At 49.8% G+C, this 22,140-nt stretch overlaps 2 protein-coding genes across 2 annotated transcripts in view; one reads left to right on the forward strand and one right to left on the reverse strand.

Annotated features, from left to right (window-relative positions):
• Positions 1-4,992: 4,992 nt before the first annotated feature.
• Positions 4,993-8,205, reverse strand: FAM43A (family with sequence similarity 43 member A). Its single transcript, XM_042999043.1, has one exon. The coding sequence runs from the start codon at positions 7,259-7,261 to the stop codon at positions 5,975-5,977; it is 1,287 nt and encodes a 428-aa protein (XP_042854977.1). The 5' UTR covers positions 7,262-8,205; the 3' UTR covers positions 4,993-5,974.
• Positions 8,206-21,433: 13,228 nt separating this feature from the next.
• Positions 21,434-22,140, forward strand: part of LSG1 (large 60S subunit nuclear export GTPase 1) — a 36,773-nt gene continuing 36,066 nt past the window's right edge. Inside the window, exon 1 of the mRNA XM_007090979.3 lies at positions 21,434-21,570. Within this exon, the coding sequence (XP_007091041.1) occupies positions 21,472-21,570 (99 nt within the window). The 5' untranslated portion in view covers positions 21,434-21,471. The remainder of the gene's footprint in view (positions 21,571-22,140) is intronic.

Consider the following 22,140-nt stretch of genomic DNA (forward strand, 5'->3'; position numbering starts at 1 on the left):
CCTCCAAGTTAAACTCCAGTGGAGGGTCCAAGCCACAATGTGTCCTAAAGATGAGCCCTGTTTCCCAGAGCTCCAGATCAGGGGTTTCTTCTATTCTGTCTCACTAGGGAATGGAGGAAGGCAGAAACACACTTGACCTTAGCCTTTGCTCCTTCTTCAATTCAGGACATTAATGCTGAAAGTCTTGCTATCATATAATCGAACCTATCCACTTTACTCATGAGGATCCTGAGGCTAGTGGGGGGAAGTGACTTGAGTAGGTCAATGAGAAGGGATTCCAAGTCACTTCGAGGCCTGGATCTGAGGCTCTTCCTGCAGGCTTTCTGCTGTACACATTATTTGGGCCTTCATTTGACTCAGATTAGAGGGATTGGGGCCATAACCTTGGGGCTGAGATGAGCAGGAATGGGACTCCAATTCCATCCAGAGCCAATTCCAAATAAACCATCCTTCTCCAAACCAGAACCACCCCTCCCTAGGAAGATCAGGGAAGTTCTAAGGAAAATCTTGGGTCAGTTGAACCCCAAACTTCCCTTTTTATAAACATATGTCCTTAAAAGCTTGACTCCTCTATCCAGGTAATAGCCTTGAGCTTTATCAGACCTATTCTCCTAGCCTGAAGTAGAATCACTCCTTTCCTCCTTAGCATTTCCTGAGTACTAACTAGGCACAAGGCTCTGTGCTGAGTTTGGTGAATCAGAGATGCCTAAAAACACATGCCTGTCCTTGGAGTATTCAGCCAACCAGGAAGGATACAGATGATTCATAATCGTGATGCAATGGAAAGAGCTCCCCCCCCCCCGCCCCCACCAAACTAGACCTGCTCTTCTAGGGTGAGATCTTGCCAGACCCGATCTCAGAGTAGAAGCAAGAGGAGACCAGGTTCCTCTGGGGGCCACCACCCCACCCACCAGGAGCATTGTTGCCAGGAAGACATCACCCGCCCTCTCTACCTCCAGCATCATGCAGCTAGTAGATATTCATTCACACTTGGTGGCAGAAGGAGGCATGTTGATGAGTGGCATGGCAAATACTTATCCTCAAGCCTCTACCATGGATGGAATGTAGAGGTACAAAAGAAAGGGGGAATCAAAGAAAAATTCAACAGCCAGTTTCTGCCATCCCAAAACCAAAACTCTGGTTATAAGCCATTAACACTGGAGGAGCATGAAAAGAGCACGGGTTTCAGAGTCTGGACCCCTGGTTCTTCATCCCTCCTGTGTAACCTTGGGCATGACCTCACCCCTCTATGGCTCAGTCTGTTCATCTGTAAGTGGGGGACAGGGCCAGAGCATGCCCAGGGACTGCAGGATTGGTGCTGACCGATGACTATGTGTTTGATTTGTCTGTCCCTTAAAGTTTGGGCTTTCTTCCCTTTTAGCTTTGATTTAAGGTCTGAGCTTGGCTTGCGGGCAGGGGGAGAAATGAAGACAGGATCAGGTGGGGAGCTGGGCAGTAGAAGAAGCCAGAGAGAAGTGATGCATTACAGGAGGAAATGACGCATTACAGGAGAGATGAAGAGGGGAAGCATCAGAGGACGCATCAGAAGGGCCACCCTCCATGCAGGTCAAAAACACGGACCATTGCTGGTGCCATTACACAGACCTAGAGAAGGGAAGGAATGGGTGCCAAGCTCCGGGGCCACCCAGTCATTCAAGCCACCAAAACAGCGGTTAGTCAGGGCTGTTCAAATTGGGTCACCTCAGAGCAGATGTGGGGGGGGGGGGGGTTGGGAGGGTGGCCTGGCTGGCCTCAGGCACACTGTGGCCTGTGAACACTGATGAGCCAGCAGGAGCAGCAAAGGCCCCAGCGGACAATAAAGCCAGATCCAGATGTGGCCACGTGTGGAAAAACCTGGTGTCCAGAGTACAGAGTGCCCTGGCCCACGTGGCCTCCTGGCCCTCCTGGAGCCCTGAGTAGTCTCCCGCGTGTCAGATGTGGCTCCCAGGTGCCCGGTCCACACACACTCCCAGCTCTGTCATGCATCGCTCACCAGCAGATGCGAGGACCACTGATGCATACCACATGGAGGAAAGAGTTCTGCTTATTAGATTACTAAATCCTTCTAGAAACGAGGGCAACTTGCTCCTAATAGAATTTTTTACGTTTCTCGCGATCCTTGGTGACTCCTGTGAGGTTTTTCCATCTCCGGAGTGGTGCCAGGGGTGGATTCTACCAGCCAGTCCTCTCTCCTTTCAGGAGCAGGGCCCTTGAAAGCAACTCTGTCCCTGGGAGGGAACCGTGCTTTCTTAGTATAACAGGCCCTTCTAATTTGTTTAAAATCTGTCCTGCTGACTGTGGGGGCAGTGGGGGGGAGGTCTGCTTTCAGGAGGGGGGAGGACGCATGTGTGCAGAGTGGGTGTTCTCTGAAACTCTAATCGTTGAGAGGGTAGGTAATACTATTGTTTATTTTGCTGGGTCCTACCTCTCCCTCGCTCCCCATCAACACACAAAAGAAACCGTACAGATGAACAGGGGATGATGTTTTTGCAATTGAATGTCTCCTCTGCGGACAATGCCATCCTGCAACGGAGGCTCTTGCCACCCGGAAGTCACTTCGTTTTTCTCCAGGTCAATGGTGCATTATTGGACACCGAGGATTTCTTAGGCTGGGGAAGAATGTGCCAAGCGTCTCACTGCATTTAAAGTGCCGTCAGGTGACGCAAAGGAGAAAGGCGAGCCTCGCCTTGCCAGGAGGAAAGAGGCTAAATGTGGCGAGTCAACCACACCTCAGGTGCTCTCTGGGACATGCGTTTCATCTAAGTATTTGGTTTTGCTTTGGTCACAACCCTCTTTTCTCTCCGAGTGTCAGGAGCAAATTAGTGTTCAGTTTTTGTTTTCTGCATTCAAACTTCTCTTCTTACACTAGTGATATCATCCCTGGAAGACCGAGATGTAAGAAGAGGCGAATCATGTATCACCTTCGCATCTCTTCTAGAATTACATCAGCCAGAGTGCTGTGGGGTGCAGTGGGGATAAAAGCCAAAAAGTAGAGGGGAGGAAGGAGGGAAGGGGAGGGCACCCAGAGGGAGGGAGGGAGGGAGCCAGTTCTTTTGCAGTTTTCTTATTTTCTCCTTCCTCCTTCCTCAGCCCCTAACCCCCCTTCCCTATTTATAAATCAGACAAGTGGAAAAATTAGACTTTAAGGAGACAGTTGCCTTATATTTATTGACGGCGTTGGTTTAAAGGTCATTTCTCTGAACTTTCCGGCCAGTCGCCATACCCCCATCAATCACAGGCAAAAGCCAACCCTGGCATTGTCACTAGCCACATAAATTGGTTAAGAATGAAGACACACAGACCCTGCGCCACCACCAAGTATTAGCCATATGGTCTTCACCCTGTTTAATGTTGCATCTGGTTCAAAGAGCAGAGGGACTTGGCAATGTGTGAAAATAATTTGAAATGTGAAATCTAGTCATGCAGGATAGTGATGGGCCACACAAGCTGCCTGCCAGTCAGCTGAGAGCTGTATGGAAGGCACACTGTGAGCATCTGGGGAGGGTGGGATCTGACTTTCCTGACCTCTCTCCACCTGGGGGTTTTAAATGTCATGCAGTGATGTGCATCTGAGGTTTGTGGGGAGAGGGGTAGGGACTCAAGCGAACCAAAATATAACAGATTCAAAGGCCTGGACCTTATCCTGATGCCCTTAAGAAGTGATTCTGAGTGTCTTTTAGTTATTTCCCACCCACCCACCCCTTTCTTTTCATTTCTAAAGCTGATCTTATGCCTGAACCACTCCTATCAATTAATAAGAAAGTCTTTCACCCTCCCTTCCTCTATGGTTTCAACAAATTCCACCCTCCTCAGGATCTCTGTGTCTAGCTGCTCAAGACAGAATTATGATTTGGGGCACCTGGGTGGCTCAGTCGGTTAAGCGTCCGACTTCGGTTCAGGTCATGATCTTGTGGTTCATGAGTTCAAGCCCCATGTCAGGCTCTGCACTGACAGCATGGAGCCTGGAGCCTGCTTTGGATTCTGTGTCTCCCTCTCTCTCTGCCCCTCCCCCGCTCGTACTCTGTCTCAAAAATGAATAAAACATTAAAAAAAAGAGACATAATTATGATGAAAACAAAGCAGCGGCCTCAGGACAGCAGGGAAGGCCAAGAGTGGGATCCATTTCTGCAACACAGGAAACAGAGCCCAAAGGGGCGAAGGGAAAACATAATTTGAGGAAAGCACAGTTTAGGCAGCTTCTTATTACAACTTCCAGCTGATCGGGTGTAGCCAAGCCAGAGACATCTGTTTGGAGTTTACAACAGAAACAAGCACACAGAAAGCCTGAAAAGCCGGAGACAAACACACACACAGCTCTGACAGTTCTTGTCTGCCTTGACCTCCACACCATTCCCCCTCTGGGTCACGCTGGGTTGTAGAAGGGAAGGAAATAGGTTCTTCCGCCGGCCTCCCCACCAGCCCCACCTGTGCCATGACTCATTCACGCCATGATCGGAACTTACCAACCTCCCTCCCTCTGTCCTTGATTTTCCTCCCAGGGAAAACAGTGACGGTCCCACTCCTCACAGAGCCCCATGGACACTTTCTTCAGGTCTCCAGTTGATCTTTAAAGTCCCTTGAGCTGTTTGTAAAGGAATAGGTGACCCACAGAAGAAGGTGGTAAAACCTCAGAAGACCCTGAAAGTCACTCCGTCCCTAAATAACTTCACAAGTCTGGGAACGAGGTCCAGAACTCACCTTGCATCTCCAAGAATTAACTCAGAGAGACCAGAAAAGGCCCACACCCCCACAACTCACTGAGTGAAGAATACGGGAGGATACACTCAAGGAGAAGGCCAGGGTTGTCACCAGCCATGGCACCCCCCATAGTGGAGGGCCACAAAGACCCCAGACTATCAAACAGTGGGTTCCCCTTCTCCAGTCACCTCCAAGCACTGCAAAGGCCGAACCCTGTCCTACCACACCATCCCAGAGATGGACAGACCCTCTATCAGCCCAAGGGCCCAGGCATTTTCAGCAGACGCTCACCTGTTCTGTTACATTGTCCTCTTTATTCTCTCGCCGCTGGACGTGCAAACAGAACCAGAGCAGGGCTACTCTTAAAAAATAACAAAATGTTTTATACACATTTCTGTATGTACAACTGAACAACATTTTACATGTCCCTTTTGCACAGCAAAAGATATAAACATTTAGCTCTGAGAACACAGTTATGTACAAAAAAAATGTCAAAAATACTTCACAACAGTGCAAAATATTTTACACAGTATCATGGAGGGAGATCTTTTGAGCAGGAGTAAAGTGTGTGTTTTGAAAGGAAAACTCCTTTTTCAGATATTAGATGTCTTTAACTGTAAACAAAATGCAACTTTCTTTCATCCCCACCCCCCCCCAACACCCCTAAACAGTTATTTGAGGAATTTGGCAGAATTTCAAGGGTCTGAGTCTGAGGTAAACAACCAAGCTCTCGCACCAAAAAGACTGGGGCAAGGAGGTGGCATTAGAGCCTCAAACATTGTGAGAGCAGATTTTTTTTTTTTTAATGACATGTCAAGGACAGCGCTAGGCGGCTCCCAGTTACTGTTATTCCGGCGGGTCGGTGGGGTGGAGAGGAAATTAACCCCTCCTCCTCAGGCCCCAGCTGCCCCACAAACAGGAAACTGGCCGGCAGGCACCTCTTGCCTGTGGGACTGCTAACCAGCGGGCCAGCTAACAAGCGGGCCCTTCCCTCACCCCTGCCTCTCTCTCCTTCCGTGCAGGGTTTGCCCCCTCGCATGACTCCACCCACAACCTCGGCCCTCTTCACCTCTTCAAACAGAGCCAAATGTGCCGAAGGAGGGGGGCAGGGTAACTCTGGGCCTCAAGTGTCCCATTTCCCCGCTTCTGGGGAGGGGGGCGGTGGGATGGGGGAGGGGGGGAGGAGAACTGCGGGTAAGGAGGTTGTCGAAAAGACCCGTGGGGAGTCACGGTGGGGCGCTAGGGGCACGCGCAGGAGGCTGCTGGGATCTCAGCCCTAGTGGGGCTCCTCTGGGCCCGCGCTGTCGTCAGGACCCGACCGGTCCCCGGAGGTGGCCGAGGAGGCGTCCAGGCCCCCACCTTCGATGGAGCTCTCGCTGCCGGTGCTCTCGCCGGACAGCAGGCGCGTCACCCGCAAGTCGGCCTGCAGGCTGCGCACGTCGTTGCCGAAGCTGAGCTCGCCAAGGTCGTTAATAAGCTGCGACAGCTCGGCCTTCACGTCAGAGGCGCTGCCCAGCAGCAGAGGCGGCGGCCCAGCCCCGGGGCCCACCGAGTCCCCGCCACCCCCTAGCGCCTCCTCGCGGCCACTCTCCAGCGTGTCCAGCAAGTCCCCGCATTCCAAGTGCATGGCCACCACCAGCGCCCGCTGCGCCTCGGCCTCTTCCGCTGCCGGGTCCTCCTCCCCAGCACAGTCCTCTTCCTCCTCCTCCTCCTCCTCCTCCTCCTCCAGGCAGCCCTCGGTGTGCTCCTCTTCCTCTTCTTCCTGCAGCTCCTGCTCCTGCTGTTCGCCGAGCAAGTCCTCGGTGATGGAGCCCAGCTTGGGCGCGCTGCGGCTGCGTTCCACCGGCGGCTTGTAGCAGCAGGGTCCATGCAGGAGCAGCTTGCGCAGCGGCACTAGCGGGATGGTGTGCGCGCCCACCAGCTCCTGCTGCTGGTGACGCGCATCGTCCCGCCGCTTGAGCCTTTTAAATTCCGCGAGTGCGTTGGCCGACGTCTGGTAGAGCAGCAGGGCCATGGCCTGCGCTTTCTCGGGCTTGGACACCAGCACCGCGTGGCAGCGCAGCATTACCGCCTTGTGCTTGAGCTCGTGCCGGTATACCCAGGCGAAGACCTTGGGCAGCCGAGCGTCCGCCACGCAATAGGTAACGCGGTGCAGCAGGTAGAGGTGGCCCGGGCGGCGCAGTGCGCGCTCCTCGGCGTGCACCATGCGGATGCCCTGCGCACTCACAGTCAGCTTCATCTTGGTGCCCTGACGGCCCGCCTCGCTCTTGCTCCAGATCTTGCCCACCGCTAGGTCAGTGCAGCCGTCGCCGCGCGCCTGGATGGTGGTGGCATTGCCCAGGTAGAGCACGGTGTAAGTGGGGTCCTCGCTGGTGATGTGCAGCTTCTTGCGCTTGGAACGGAACATGCTGCCCACCCGGCTGAGCGCGCCTTCGGGGCACGCCCGCGCCAGCGAGCTGAGCGCGGAGTAGTGCAGGCTCACCGCGTAGCCCTTGGGCTTGGACGCCTGCCGTGGCGGCGCCTCGGCCAGCAGCTCGAACTTGTGCTTCTTCCACGGCAGCATCTCCGGAGGGCGCCCCCGCGCAGCTGGGCGGCGGCGGCGGAGCGCCGGGTGCGAGCCCAGCTGAGCCACCCGCCCCGGCCGGGCTCGGCCCGGGCAAGACAGAAAAATAAAACTCTGCTGAGAGTGGCCCAGTGGTAGAGAAGTGGGTAGAGAGTAGAATGCTCGGGGACCCCAACGAAGAGGGTATGGGTAAAAATTTTTAATAGAAAGAAAATATTCAGCTGCGAGGGGCGGGGGGGTGGGGGAGCGCGCACAGATTTACCCCAGCTCGGGCAAGGACCAGGACTAAGAGTCTTAGGCAAGCAAAAGGAAAGACGGAATGAGAGTAGAACGGGAAAAAGATGCGCGCGTGCAAAGAGAGGGGACCCCGGCCAAAGCAGCCGGGACGGGGCGAGAATATGCAGGAACTCCTGGGCGAACGTGGAACTCCCCCGCGCGCTCTCTCTCTCTCTCTCTCTCACACACACACACACACACACACACACACACACACAATCCCCTGGGCTGAGACTAGAAGCTGCGGAAACTGGATGGCGAGTGTGCCCAGGGGCCAGTGCTCCCCCACCCCAAGGAGTGCGGAAGACCGAGAGTCCCTCGACTGGGCTGGTCCCAGAATCAGCTGCTTGCCCCAAGTGCAGTCAGACGCTACTCCCGCTGGCCGCGGTGGGCCCGGCGCAGCACTCCGGCTGTGGCTCACTGCATCTTCGCTCCGGCCGGACGCGGGGTACTCGGGCTCGGCCGGCTCACTGTCCCGGCTGGCTCGACCAGGGCAGCACGGGGCGCCGAGGGCGGCGCGCGCGCATGGTCGGCTCTGGGGACGGTCGCTACCTCATTTCTTCCCTCCGGGGGTGTCCGACTCCGCTCCCGAGGTCCCCTCGGACTGCTGTCCGCCCGTGCGGCGTGCCCGTCCCGTGCTGCAAGCGGTGTCCGGCTGGCCAGCCTCACATCCTTGCGGTCTGGGAGGAAGATCTCGGGTAAATATAGGCCGGCGCGAACCATTCGGCGCGCGGGGACAGGGGAGGAGCAGAGAAGAGGATGCGTTTCGGGCTCGGACGCCCGGCGGGTTCCTGGTCTCTTAAAGGGACCTGGCTGCAGCCATTTGCCAAGGGAAAGGGGAAACCGGTCCAATCCCGCAATTACATCTCAAATTTACCAACATCTCATTTATCTGCAGATATCGCCAAGACCTGGGGTTACCCCTCGGGAAAAGCAACTTGTATTCTGGCACTCCACCCCCAGGCTGAATTGCAACTCACTAAATAAACCTATGTCTACATCGAAACTTCTGGGGGAAGTGGTGGAAGGTGGAATTTAGAGTAATTTACTATGCAAAAAAGTTGGGGAAATAGTGGTTCTTTCCTTGTGTGGTAGCTCTCTGAGAATGACTGGGTGCTGTTTAATATTATATTTTTTTCACAATTTTATTTCGTTAAAGGAAATAGAAGCAAAGAAAACACTAAGACTTTTACTATTTGGAGCTCTTTCTGCACAGGCAAGCAGATAGTGAAAAACAAGATTGAACATAATGGGGTGGCTGGAATGAACAATATGGTATATAGTGCATAAATAAAGTGCTTCCTGACCCCAATCCCTTGCAGTGGCCGCTCTTGCTCTCAGGCCTCAGAGGAGAGCAGCTTTCTGAGCTCTATACAATTTCTAAGTATGCTTGTGTGTGTGGTTAGAACTCACTTTACTTTGGTAGGCCGGTCATTCAGTTTTATTACATCATTGACACAATTTGGATGAGAATTCCTGGTAAAAATTCAAATGACATTTTCTATTTCAGCATCTGATAACCAGGCACCCTCCACAAAGAATGACATTCACATTATTATGCTTTTCTCTTGTGCCACCCAAACAGTGTATGTTAATCATCTGACCAGCTTGGCCCTTGGCTTGTAACTCATTTCTGGGCCCTCAAGAAAACCTGCTTGCCTCCATGGTCTGCTCAGTCAAAGCCAAAAAAAACCTTTAGGCTGGAATGTGTGATAAATGTCCAGACTGGTCCTGCATCTAACTCCCAAGTTGGTCCTGGAAGAGGACAGTGGACCCTCTTACCCCACAGGCCCAATCCACTGGGGATCTCAGATGTCTCTGGCTTCCATGTCAACACTGCTGATTTCAGAGCCACTGTAGCCCCTCCTGGAAATACTCTGGAGCTACCTTTGTTAACTTTTAACTTTTCTTTGAATTCTAACCCAATTTTCTCAGAGTCATTGGTGCTGAGTTTCAATGTAACTTTTCCGAGTACTTTTTGCTGCCAAGCCCTTAGCTGGGAGCAGACCCAGGTCCTGTCTCCAAGAAGCTCCCAGTCCAATAAAGGATGTAAAAATTCCACCCAGCTCTGGGCTTCCACTGAAACTGTGAGAGCACCCTGTATCCCCCAGTGCCTAGTACAAATAGGCACTACTTGATCATTGACCTAATGAATGAGACATACATGTGAGCCAGAAGGCAGAGCGGGCTAAATGCCCTGAGAAAGACTCAAAGTACTATGAGAAGCCGGAAGAAGAGAAGGTTTGTTATGAGTAGAAAAATCAGAAAAGGCTCCACAGAAGGTGGTGTTTGAAGAATGAACAGGATTGCTCCAAGCAGGGAAAAGTTGAAGGGCTTTCTGGGTATAGAGGACAGTGAAATTACAGAACATGAAAATGCATGCACATGGGCAGATTGGGATGGAGTTTAATGATTATAACAGTGAGTAAAGAAAGTTTCCTGATCCTGCTTTTGGGGCCCTCCTAGTCTCTGAGGGATGGAATGGCTTTTTCATGGCTGACTCGCCCCAGGGTGTCATTAGACCAGAGCTGTGATGCCTTACTCCTCAGCTATATTAATGGGCTAAGGGAGGGATACCAGGCCTGGTGCTGGAATGAACCAGTTAGGACTATAATAAGCCATTTAAGCCAAGGTTAATTCCTCTTCTGCTCAAAGTTCTGGAATATCTTGCAGTGGCAATGAAGTACACTGTATGTGCTCCAAACCAAAAATTCCGGTAAAAACACACCAAATTAACCTGGGTTAAGTGACCTTTAGCTGGTCCATAATCTCGAAGCCTAAACTCTGAAATAGTAGATGTCATGTTCAAGCAGATAACGCTTCCAGGTTGCTCGGAGGTCCAAGGGTCAGATGGGTTTAGGGAGGACAAGGAAGGACCAGCGGTGGGGTCTAAGGCTTGTCTCATCTCCTGCAAGGGGCCCACTGGGAGTCACATGTTAGCAGGGAGACCAGTGGGGCCCAATGAGGGGAAGGATCCCACTGGCAGGCCAGGCTTTTCAGAGGCAGCTAGAGCATCGGTTCTGGGCAGAGCTGCTCCTGCAGACTGGTCTCTACCACACCTGGGCCTCCTTCTTAATAAGTTTGTTTTCAGCCTCGAGAGGACAGAAAGGTTCTAGGCAAACGTGAACACTCTGAGGTGTGAGTCACACTCGGTGCTGGTGCTCACAGACCCAGGAGGAGAAGGACCAGGCTGTCTCTTGCCGGTCTGGGCGTGGGCCAGCCTCTGGGGCCCGCCTCACCTTGTGAAGAAGCTGGCTACCCCCTCAGAAAGCACAGGTCACAACAGAGGCTGGGGGCTGGGTTTCTTCAGCGGGGAAAGCTGGTGGCACCATTTATGAGCCCACACCACAGTTCTGAGACACAGGGCAGCTCCAGAAGCAAACATTAGCAGAGTCGGTTGGGAAACAGGTCAGAAACTACATCAGACCACAGACTGTACTGTTTTTGTGTGATGCTGCCCCATCTACTGGTACCAGGCAGAAGTGCCACTCGGTGGGATGGTTTCTCATAGAACCGGATAAGGCAGTGGTTGAATCAACACACGGCCAAGTCAGAGCTGGAAAGAAACCTGGCCTCTAATTTGACATCTGACAGTCAGACTTTGAGCTCATAGAAAGCTTTCAGGCTGGTTTTCTCCCACCTTAATTCTTACGTAATGATCCGCCCTCTCGGTTCTCCTCCCCTAACATCCCCCTAAATGAATGCTGGCTTCAGAGACAGCAAATGACTCATCTGGGAGCCTCCAAGTCATTCAACAAACATTTGTTGACAGTCTATGGTGGATGTGATGTATTTGCTAGGGATATTGCATTAAAGAAGACAAACAAGTCTTTGCCCTTATGGGATTTATATCCTACAGGGAGGCAGATAATAAGCAAACAAATAATAAAATATCAAACAGTGATAAGTCTCAGTGCAAAAAAAAAAAAAAAAAAACAACCCAGCAGTGTTAGGAGCAGACAGTGATTGGTTTCAGACAGCATGGCCAGGGAAGGTGTCTCTGGGCAGAGATCTCAACTAGATGGAGTCAGCTATGCAGGAACATTCTAGCCTGTGTTGACCAATAAGGCAGTCCCAAGCCACATGTGGCTACTGAGCACTTGAAATGTAGTTGGTCCAAATTGAAATGTGATGCAGGTATGAAATACACACTGGGTTTTGAAGACTTAGGAAAAAAATAATATAAAATATCTCAATAATTGTATAGTAATTATATATTGAATGTTAATATTTTAGCTTGGTTGAGTTAAATACAATATATAGTTAAAATTAATTTTGGGGGCACCTGCGTGGCTCAGTCGGTTAAGCGTCTGACTTCAGCTCAGGTCACGATCTCGTGGTTTGTGAGTTTGGGCCCTGCGCCGGGCTCTGTGCTGACAGCTCAGAGCCTGGAGCCTGCTTCAGATTTGTGTCTCCCTCTCTCTCTCTCTCTCTGCCCCTCCCCCGCTCGTACTTGGTCTCTCTCTCTTTCTCTCTCTCTCTCTCAAAAATAAATAAAACATCAAAAAAAATTTTAATAAAATTAAATTAATTTTGCCTGTTTCCTTTTACCTCTTTAATGTGGGTACTAGAACACTTACAACTATGTATCTGGATGGCATTGTGCTAAGCTGATGTGCAGGCCTGAAGGCGGGGATAAGCTCAGCAGGTTGAAGGATCCTCCAGTTTCAAAAATCCTGCTGTGTGATTACAGCCTCTGACTCTTAAGCCCTCCTCATTTCTGACTCTTATTATATCAATTCTTTAACCTCCTCAAGACCTCCAGGATCTACAAGAGCATTCCTCACATAGTGGACTCACCCACTAGCTGCACCAGAATCCCCTGGGCCAATTTCTGGCTCCCTTAAATCAGAATCTCTGCTTAAACTCCTCTGTGATCGAATACATACTAAAGTTTGGAGAACCCTGCCCTGGCCCACTTCATTTCTCCCACTATCAGCTCCTTCGTGGCTTCTTATCCTCCCTTCGCCCCCTTCTAAGGGTCTTTCAAAGTGAAAGCAGAGGCCTCAAAACCTTTATGCTAAGTGAAAGAAGCCAGACAGAAGAGGTGATATATTGAAGGAGTTCATTTATATGAACTATAGGGAATTAGGTGAATCCATAGTGACAGAACACAGATTGGTGTTTGCCAGAGGCTGGGGAGAGAGAAGAATAGGGAACGACTGTTTAATGGATATGGGGCTTCCTTCTGGGGTGATGAAAATGTTTTGGAACTACATAGAGGTAGTGGTTGCACAACGTTGTGAACGCCCTAAGTATCACTTAATTGTTGACCTTAAAATGGTTAATCTTGTGGTATATGCATCTCATCTCCATTTTTCTTTTCTTTTTTTTACAGCAGAGAGAGGATCAGAGTGATGTGTTGTGATGTGAGAAGGACCCACCCCTCCCTTGCTGGCTTTGAAGATGGAGGGAGGGGCCACAAGCCAAAGAGTGCAGGCAGCCTCTAGAAACTGGAAAAGGCCAGGACAAATCCTGCCCTAGAGCTTCCACAAAGGAGAGCCTATGACACCTCGGTTCCAGCCTGGTGAGACCTGCACTGGAGTTCTAGCCTGTAGAATTAGAAGTCCATGTTGATTTACACCAAGTTTATGGTTAATCTGTTACAGCAGCGATACACCTCCCAGCCTGCCATCTCTTCTCTTATCCTGATTCCGTTTCCTCCCCCGGTCTCCTCAGTGGGCACCCTCTGGCCTCACCACTCTTCCAAAGCTGCCCACTCCCCACCAGAGCCAAGCACAGCACCCGTAGCTTCCTCAAGAAAACCATGGCAGTCAGGGCGATGTTAACCACGCGCCAGTCCCAACTAACCCGCTCACTGAGCGCATCCACACCTTCTCCCGCCCCTTTCCCCCAGGCTCGAAAGTCTCTCTTGAGACCTGTCCCCCTCAAACCCACCCTTCACACTGACGCCAAACCACACATCTGACCTGGTGACCCTTCTCATTATAACCGTTCAGTGGCTTCCCACCAACCACACGTTGCGGCCTCAGCTTCGCAGCGTAAGATGGGTATTTTCAGGTCTGGCACCTGCCCGCCTCATTTGCCACTTCTCCGGGCCTCCTTATTTCTGCTCCAGCCATGGAGAAGGGCCTGTGCTTCTCACCATGCTCACGAAGACAAAACTGTTTCTTGTCTTTGTGTCACTGCTTAAGTGATTCTAACAGGAACGACCTCCTCCTATCCCCTCCCCTGGCTGATGCCTACTCATTTCTAAAGAGCCAGCTCAGCTACCATCTCATCCAGGAGAAGGGCCCGGCCTCCCTAACTCCTTCTTCACGCTCCTTATGTGTATCTCTACCTTTGCACTTGCCTTATCGTAATTTATTGTCTTTAACTCTGCCTCCTATACTGGACCGTGAGCTCTGGGAAGGCAGCAACTGTATTTGATTCATCCTCCTGTCCTCAGTTCCTAGCACAATGCCTGCCTCCAAGTCAGCATGTAGAATGAACAAACATTAACCGCATGTTTATTTTCACAGCAATCGGACTATCATATGCACAGGCTGTCAGAGCTGGAAGGGCCCTTCAGGACGATCTAGTCAACCCCCTCCCTGGGTTCACAGATGAGGAAACTGAGGTCCTGAGAGTGCATATACATGGCTATGCTGTTATTTAGCGGTGAAGCCAAGATTAGGACCCACGTGGCCTGAATCTCAATTCAGGGCACTTTCCTTCGGCTAACCATAAAGCTGGAGACTTTAAATACACAAGTGTATAGAACACATATCCTGCTACTCTCCCCTTCTCTGAAGGGCTATGTTTTGGGGGCTCATGGCTTCATCTGGTAGACTGGGCAGGTGCAGCTCTCACCAACCAAACGCTTCTCCCTGTGACCTGACTAAGCTGCTGCTCACTGGACCCCTTAATGGAAAGTCCCCTTGTTACTGGCTGTCACTGCCACCAAAGAGGTTAAAGTCAAGCAAGACTGTCATGGGATCTACACAGTGAGACTTTGGTCTCTCTAGCGGTCAAGATCACGCCCAGGTCCAGGAGAGTCTGGTGGCCCATTGGGCTCCTCCGCTCTGCCCAGTGGCCCTTAATCTCTCTGGCATTTTCACTTGGAAAACAATGAGAAATGTGGCAGTTCTTATTTTACAGAGAACAGCATAAAGAAGTACCGATGAAATTAAATGTGTATGTAAATGCTTGGAGGTTTTTACACTGAGAAAGGTTATTATGCAACCTGTGTTTTCCTTTGTCTCTTGTTTTTGAACTTCTCTCTGGGCATGTGGGCCTGGCACATCTTTAGCTAGGCTATGCAAATCAGCTGGCAAAGTGACAGCTATTCAGTCACAAATGTTAATGCACCGGCCTCTCCCCACTAGGTGCTGTGGAAATGCATACGGTCTCACCTTTAAGGAGCTTCTGAGTCCACTGATTCAGAAAGGTACTTTTGGTATGCTGTAGGAGGTGAAACATAGGTGCAAATAAGTGTGACCTGAGCTTTGTTAACACAAAGTACTGGGGGCTCAGAGGAAAAGGTAACTTCTAGTGAGGGGGGAGGGGTGGAATGGGCTCCATGCTCCACTGAAAGACAGACAGGCAGGTTGCTTTGGGCAAAGACAGAAGACAGTCCAGAGGGAGAAAATGGCCCATGCAGAGGGTGGTTACTGCTGAGCTCTGAACGACTGGGCCCAAAGCAGGGAATTCAAGCATACTGAGCACCTACTATGTGTCAGACACTGTGCTAAATGCTTTGGATCCATCCAGATGTTTCATCCTCATAAGAGTGTTGTGAGGTCCATGATACGCTCTTCACTATACAGAGAAGAAGGACTGAGGCTGGGAGGAGTTAAGAAACTGGCCCAAGATCACCGAAGCCTGTGCTCTTGGTGTTCAAGTTGGCTCAGGGCCGGACTCTGGAGGGCCTTGAATGGCACTGTCTCCCAAGCTGTGGTGAGTCACGGGGCATCTGAGCAGGGACTTGCTGTGATGACAACCGGAGCTTAGACACCCACATCCTAGCCCTGAGTCACAGAGGGTCCCAGATGCTGCCCCTGTCTGGGCCCTGGCCTCCCAGTAGGTAACCTAAGCAAATTCCCTTCCAGTCCTGAGACTGCAGGAGGCTATATTGGTTTCCTAGAGCCGCCATAACAAATCGCCGTATACAGGGGGGTGAAAACAACAGAAACTTTTCCTCTCACAGTTTTGGAGGCCAGAAGAAAGGAGCATCGTTCCTTGCCTCTTCTTAGCTTCAGGCAGCCGCAATCCGTGCGTTCCTTCACTTACAGAATCTCTGCCTCCGTCTCATATGGCGCCCTCCCTCTGTGTTTTCTCTCTATGTGCCCAAATTTGTATCTTCTTATAAAAACACATGTTACTGCATTAGGATGCACCCTAATTCAGTATGACCTCATCTCCACTTAATTACATCCGTAAAGACCCTATTTCCAAATAAGGCCACATCCACAGGTATCTAGGGTTAGGACTGTAATCTATCTTTTTTTTTTCTTTTAATTTTTTTTAACGTTTATTTTTGAGACAGAGAGAGACAGAGCGTGAACAGGGGAGGGGCAGAGAGAGAGAGGGAGACACAGAATCCGAAACAGGCTCCAGGCTCTGAGCGGTCAGCACAGAGCCCAACGCAGGGCTCAAACTCACGGACCGTGAGATCGTGACCTGAGCCCAAGTCGGCCGCTTAACCGACTGAGCCACCCAGGCGCCCCTGTAATCTATCTTTTTGAGACACACCATTCAACTGAAAACAGAGGCCATGGCAGGGCATTTCAGGAGTGAGAGAGAAACAGTAGACAAGTAGATTTCTCTGAACTCTGGAGGTCCCTGTGGCACACGCTTGCCTTGAAGCCCCTCCTTTCATGGACTGCGTGCTTATGATGTTCGCCACCCAGACAAAACCCAGGCAGAAAAGCAAAGGCAAGAGAAAGAAGTCAAAAGAAGGGAAACCTTGAGCCTTTCTCACCGGTACCACCAGAGACAGGAACCAGATGGGTTTGTCCCCTCTGAAGTTGGAGGGAGGAGAAATCGGTAACCCCTGCATGGTTAGCTTAAAAACAGAAACCTAGGACCCTAACACTTTCCATTGTGATAATAGCATTTGTAACTGACGGACGATGGCTGAATTTGCTAGTCGATGGTTCACAGTACCCTCACGCTCACGTGACAAGGAGGGCAGGACAGAGTCTTTTCTCAGAGCTACGTGGTGAAGGCACTGCCCCGCTACTGCCAGTCTAGGCACCCTTTCTTTTTTTTTTTTTTTTTTTTAAGTTTATGTATTCATTTTTGTGTGTGTGTGTGAGAGAGAGAATGGGGATAGAGCAGAAAGAGAGAGGGAGAGAGAGAATCCCAAGCAGGTTCCATGCCTTTAGCACAGAGCCCGACACAGGGCTCAAACTCACAAACCATGACCTGAGCCGAAATCAAGTCAGATGCTTAATTGACTGAGCCACCCAGTCAGTTTCTGAGGCCATCGCTGTTGCCCTGTTATTTCAAATACCAGGGTGACATAGAGTAGTGTGAAGGGGAAGGGAAACTCTCAGGGTAAGAACTCTGTTAAGCACCTTAGTAGTCATCTATTCCAACCCCCATTTTGAAGCATGAACCTGCTTTAGAACATCTTGGCACTTGGTTATCCATCCTGTGCTCGAATACCCTTGGTAGCAGAGAGCTCACTGCCTTATAAAGCTGTCCACTCCATCTTTGAATCACCCCGATTGTCAGAAAGTTCAAACAAATTGAAACTAAATTTGCAACTTTGTATTTTCTACCCATTTGTTCTAGTTCTGCTGGCCTTGTGTCTACTCAGAGCCATCTTCTCTCCCTTCCCGATGACAGTCCTTCGCATAAACAGAAATGGCCCCCCCACAGTCTTGGAGGCCCCTTTCCTGAGGCTAGTAACACTTCCTTCACCTTTTTCTCATTCCCTCACCATCCAAGTGGACATGCCAGCACTTCTTGGTGTACTTATCAAGTGATTTAAGGGGAGCGGTCACATTTAGAAACAAAAGTAAAATCCCAGTGGTCAGAAGGCCATCCTGGTAGAGTAGGGTCTAACTGGTGGTGTGGTTCATGGCTCCACCATTGACCTGAGCAACTTAACTTTGGATGAATCCCTCTGCAGTCTGATAACCACCAAAATGTAAGCTCATGGGGGCAGGGTGTTTGTCCAGTGCTGACTCCCCAGAGCCTCATGATGAATGAATGAATGAATGAATGAATGGGGAAAACGTGGCACTTTCTATCTGCAGATTTTAGAGTTGGCTATTATTAATTCTATTTCTACTCTCCTATGTTGAGGAGTGAGTCACTTTGCTCTTTGCTTCAATTTATTGGGTCTCAATTTCTACAACTGAAAGTTCAGAAAAATAAAAGTTCCCTTTCTCACTTGACTGTTGTGAGGAAACAAAATAATTACAAAGTCATCTGTGAGTAAAAGACCCTGGATATCCTGCATAAAACAGTTTGGTGGAAAATTCACAGGTTCAAATATAGTAGAATCTTGCAGTATTTATCACCAAAGCAAAAGGTCTTTTATACTTTTCATTCCGCGTGGAATGACTTGCACAAGCAGGCAATCAATGTTTGACTGAAGTGATTTAAGTTAATCACTGATAATGACCACAAATAAAAGGCTGCTAGATTATTGAAACTCACTCATGTGTAAGAATCCGCCCATTTTCAATGGAGATAAATCGAGAATGGCAGACAACCGGAGGGAGTTTTCTTTACTGAGTCAGTGGCTGTGGAGACCGCCAGACTTCTATTTTCACAACTCTCAGCCTCATGCAAACCGCCTTCATGCCCTTCTGGAATGAGGTGCTGTAGAGAATGGGCGAGAGGGAGAAGCAGGGCAGCAAGCCTGCCTTGGAACAGGGTTTCTGCCACTGACACGTTTTTGGCCAAGGGGTGAAAATTAAAACCAGAAACCCACCCACTCTCCCTTCTCCCTCCCAGAACAGATGTAACACCCAGAGGCACAACAGTGCAGAGATGGAGAGTGGAGAGTCACTCCAAAATTTGTTCCTTGGGTGTGGGTTTCAGGGCTCGCGACTACATTGTTTAGCCACAGTAAATCAAGTGTTACGCAACGCCGTCAACGAGGAACGCTCTCTGTTGCTATTTGGAAGCTGGCTATGAATCAAAATCAATGCAACCTCCTCCAGAGGTCAGCTGTCCAGAGAATCTTGGCTTCAACAGAAGAGCTCAGCTATGCGGGGAATCAGGAGAATCTGACCAGTTTTCAGGCACAGGCCTGGTGGATGAGCATTTCCACTGTCGTGACAGAGTGATGAGAGGAGTTTGGCTGGGTCGTGTGGTTCCCTGGTGTGTGTGGGAGGAACGGCTTCTACAGTTGGCCGGCAGAGATCTGGGCTGATTCATCTTTGCAACACCCCTCCCTTGGTTTGCAGCCAGCGCCTTGCCCCACCCTCCACCACCACTATCATCACTCTCCACTTGATCTCACTTTGTTCCTCCAAGTCTGGACCCTGTACTCTTATCTCATCAGCACCCTCAATCCCCTTCCTCCTCCTTCTTCTCAATGAACTGGTCTCATAATCCCACAACATGGGTCAATTATACATGTGGACTATTACCTGCATCATCCAGTTGTTGGGGGGGGGGTGGTTATTACCTGCTCAGCTTTATTACCTATTACCTGCTCAGCTGTGAAAAGTGGTACCCCACAAACTACCAGGCAATGATCTTTCAGCAGTATCTCATTTGCTGCCTCTGCAGGACTGGAATTATTATTATCCCCATTAAACACGTAAGAAAACTGAGGCTCGGGTCATTCTTTTTCAGTGGTAGATTTGAGAAATGTCTTGAGGGAAATATTAGAATTATTTATGCCTTACTTATTTGTCAGCCAAGAATAGCTGCTGCTATGATAATCTTACAATGCCAGTGTCTGACTCTCTACTAGTCTTGATTAAATGATCACTTTACTTGGTTAAGGTATTTTGGAGAAGAACATGAGAAGAACGACAACAGGAACCCAAAGTGTTTGCTTTCACTGAATCTCTGGAGATGACAAAATCTGGAAAAGGAGACGAGGGAGAAATCCCAAGTTCCTGATTGAGTTCTAGTAATGAGATGGCAGGTTTCTTCATATCATCTACTGTTGTTATTAGAATGTAAAATCCAGGGCGCCTGGGTGGCTCAGTTGGTTAAGTGTCTGACTTCAGTTCAGGTCATGATCTCGTGGTCCATGGATTTGAGCCCCGCATCGGGCTCCATGCTGACAGCTTGGACCCTGGAGCCTGCTTCAGATTCTGTGTCTCCCTCTCTCTCTGCCCCTCCTCCACTCACCCTCTGTCTCTCTCTTAAAAATAAATAAACATTAAAAAAATTTTTAAAAAAAGAATGTAAAATCCATGTAATCCTGCTTTATGAGTTAGTTTTATCTTTCACCACTCAGCTTCAAGAGAATTCCAGGAACTGTCTGCTAATTCTCCTCCGTGGATCTTTCCCATAACTTACTTCTAGAGATTATGTTCAAGTTCTTTAAAGATATACCGTTTCTACGCTAGGAAATGGGAGAAACCATGTTCTGATGCATTCATTCACTGATCTGTGGGCACTGACTTCCTGAAGTCAACTACTACATGGCTTTTCAGCGATCCTTTGGTTGTTTCCCAAAGTTCACTTCAATTCAGTATGGGTCAGCAGTGAGGTGTAGCACACGTGGGCTGGGAATCCAAAGATGGGTGGGCAGTATGGTCCCAGCTTTGCATGCCCCTAACTTGCTGTGATTGACTTTTTAGACGGTTCAGCGCCTTCATGTGAACAGGAAGGGAGTGGACTTCTCTTGGTACTCAAGGTGTGGCCAATGGACTGGAACGTTAGCATCAGTGCCACCCCTAAGCTTGTTAGAAGTACAGAGTACTGGGCCCAGTCCCAGACCTTATTAATTAGAACTGCTTGCTAACAAGATTCCTGGGAGGATCCACAGGTATGTTCAAGTTTGAGAAGCACTGGGTTCTTCTCACAATGCCCTCTCACAACCCTCATTCTTCCCTCTCCCCAAGAACATATAAGGTAGTTGATGACATGTGGGTTTGGCTCCTGACACCATATAAATTCCACCTATGACTTGAGCAAGCTGCTTCCTCTCTAAGCATGGTAACACTGAGGTGGTTCTCACAATTAATTAAATGCAGGTAAAACGCCCAGCGCCCACACAACTCTAACCCAGCATTCTACATTCCCAGCTTTGGGAAATTAACGATGAAGTGAGGATCAAAAGCCCAGGCCGCAAAGAGTGGAGCCGGCACTGTTTTCACTTTAATTATAGGAAATTTTAATGCAATTCTAAGTGGAACCTTTTTTTTTTTAACTCATTAAAGTCAGATCCTGTGGGCTCTCCATGCAACCTTGCCAAATTCTGGAAACAGTCATCCTTCCATTCCGAACTCCCATCGAGGCAAGGACTTTTCTCCCCAGTTCGCAGCTAGGAAAGACTAAGTAAACAAAAACTACTTAGATTCCGGACTTGAAGGTGTCAGACCATACCTCCAGACGCAGGCCGAAAACCAGCGCCAGGAAACAGCGCCTCTTCGCGCGGCTGTAAGTCTCCGCCTCTTCAATGACAAAAAACAGCTGGGAGGCGGAGTTAGGACCCAGAATACGAGCGGCCATTTTTTCAGGTCTCCTAGTTCCTCGCCGGACGCTAAAGATCAACGCACGAATCTGGAAAGTACCATTCTTTTAATTCAAACATTTTATCCAAATTTGAGATATTCGCAGATATAGTCATAGAAATTCAATTATGAGGCCATTTTCACATTTGTATTTTATAATAGTGGCAACGCGAGATGTACAAAGGGCAGTTTGGAGCAAGTTATTCCGTTTTCTCTTCAACTCGGGCCTCCACCACTTGGGCTCGCTTATACGTCACTTCCGGGGGTCGAGCTCTTGAATACCGGAAAACGCGCGTGCCGGGCGGAGAGTCCTGGTGCGAGTGCTGTGCCACCATGGGCCGCAGAAGAGCGCCCGATGCCGGGACTCTCGGCCGGGCCCTTATCCGCCAGAAGACTCAGCGGAGCCGTAACCACCGTCACGCCGATTCCTGGGTAACACAGAGCTTTTCCTCTCTCTAAGCCTTTCTTTCTAGTCAGGAGATCCGCCTGGGGTCAGAGGTCACAGGAACATTTTCTAGGGAAAGTGACGCCGAAGTAGGGTTTTGAAAGATGAGTTGGTGCATCGCTTCTCGGCCTTTTGGCTAAGATCAAGTGTGAAAGATGAGTTGGTGGAAGTTACTGTCAGAACGATAAGCAGTCCTTCTAGCAAGGCGCAGAGGTAGAGGCTTGAAGGGAGGGCTAGTGTGATGGTGAAGCTATTGTGAGAACTTGGAAGGATCTCGAATGCCAAGGACGTTGAGAGTTTCTGAGTAGGAAAGACAGAAAAGCTACTAATTTTGGTGTTGTTCAAAGAATGCAACAACCCCAGGAGCGGCTGCTTGCCACCAGAAATAACAAAATAACGCAGATGCTTGCTACATCCTTATTATTCCCTAAGGGTTTCGCTTTGGAAGATGAATCTCCAAAATGTGGCGAGCTGGCCTAACATTTCCCAGGGCCTGGGGATGAACATAATTTTAAGATCCTTGAAAAATGGATGAGGTAATTTGACTTGTTTGGTCA

The sequence above is a fragment of the Panthera tigris genome, chromosome C2, assembly GCF_018350195.1.
Source record: "Panthera tigris isolate Pti1 chromosome C2, P.tigris_Pti1_mat1.1, whole genome shotgun sequence".
Lineage (NCBI taxonomy): Eukaryota > Metazoa > Chordata > Mammalia > Carnivora > Felidae > Panthera > Panthera tigris.

Coding starts and splice junctions, on each gene's coding strand:
- FAM43A (XM_042999043.1), bottom strand. CDS start 7,261: ATGCTGCCGTGGAAGAAGCACAAGTTCGAGCTGCTGGCCGAGGCGCCG.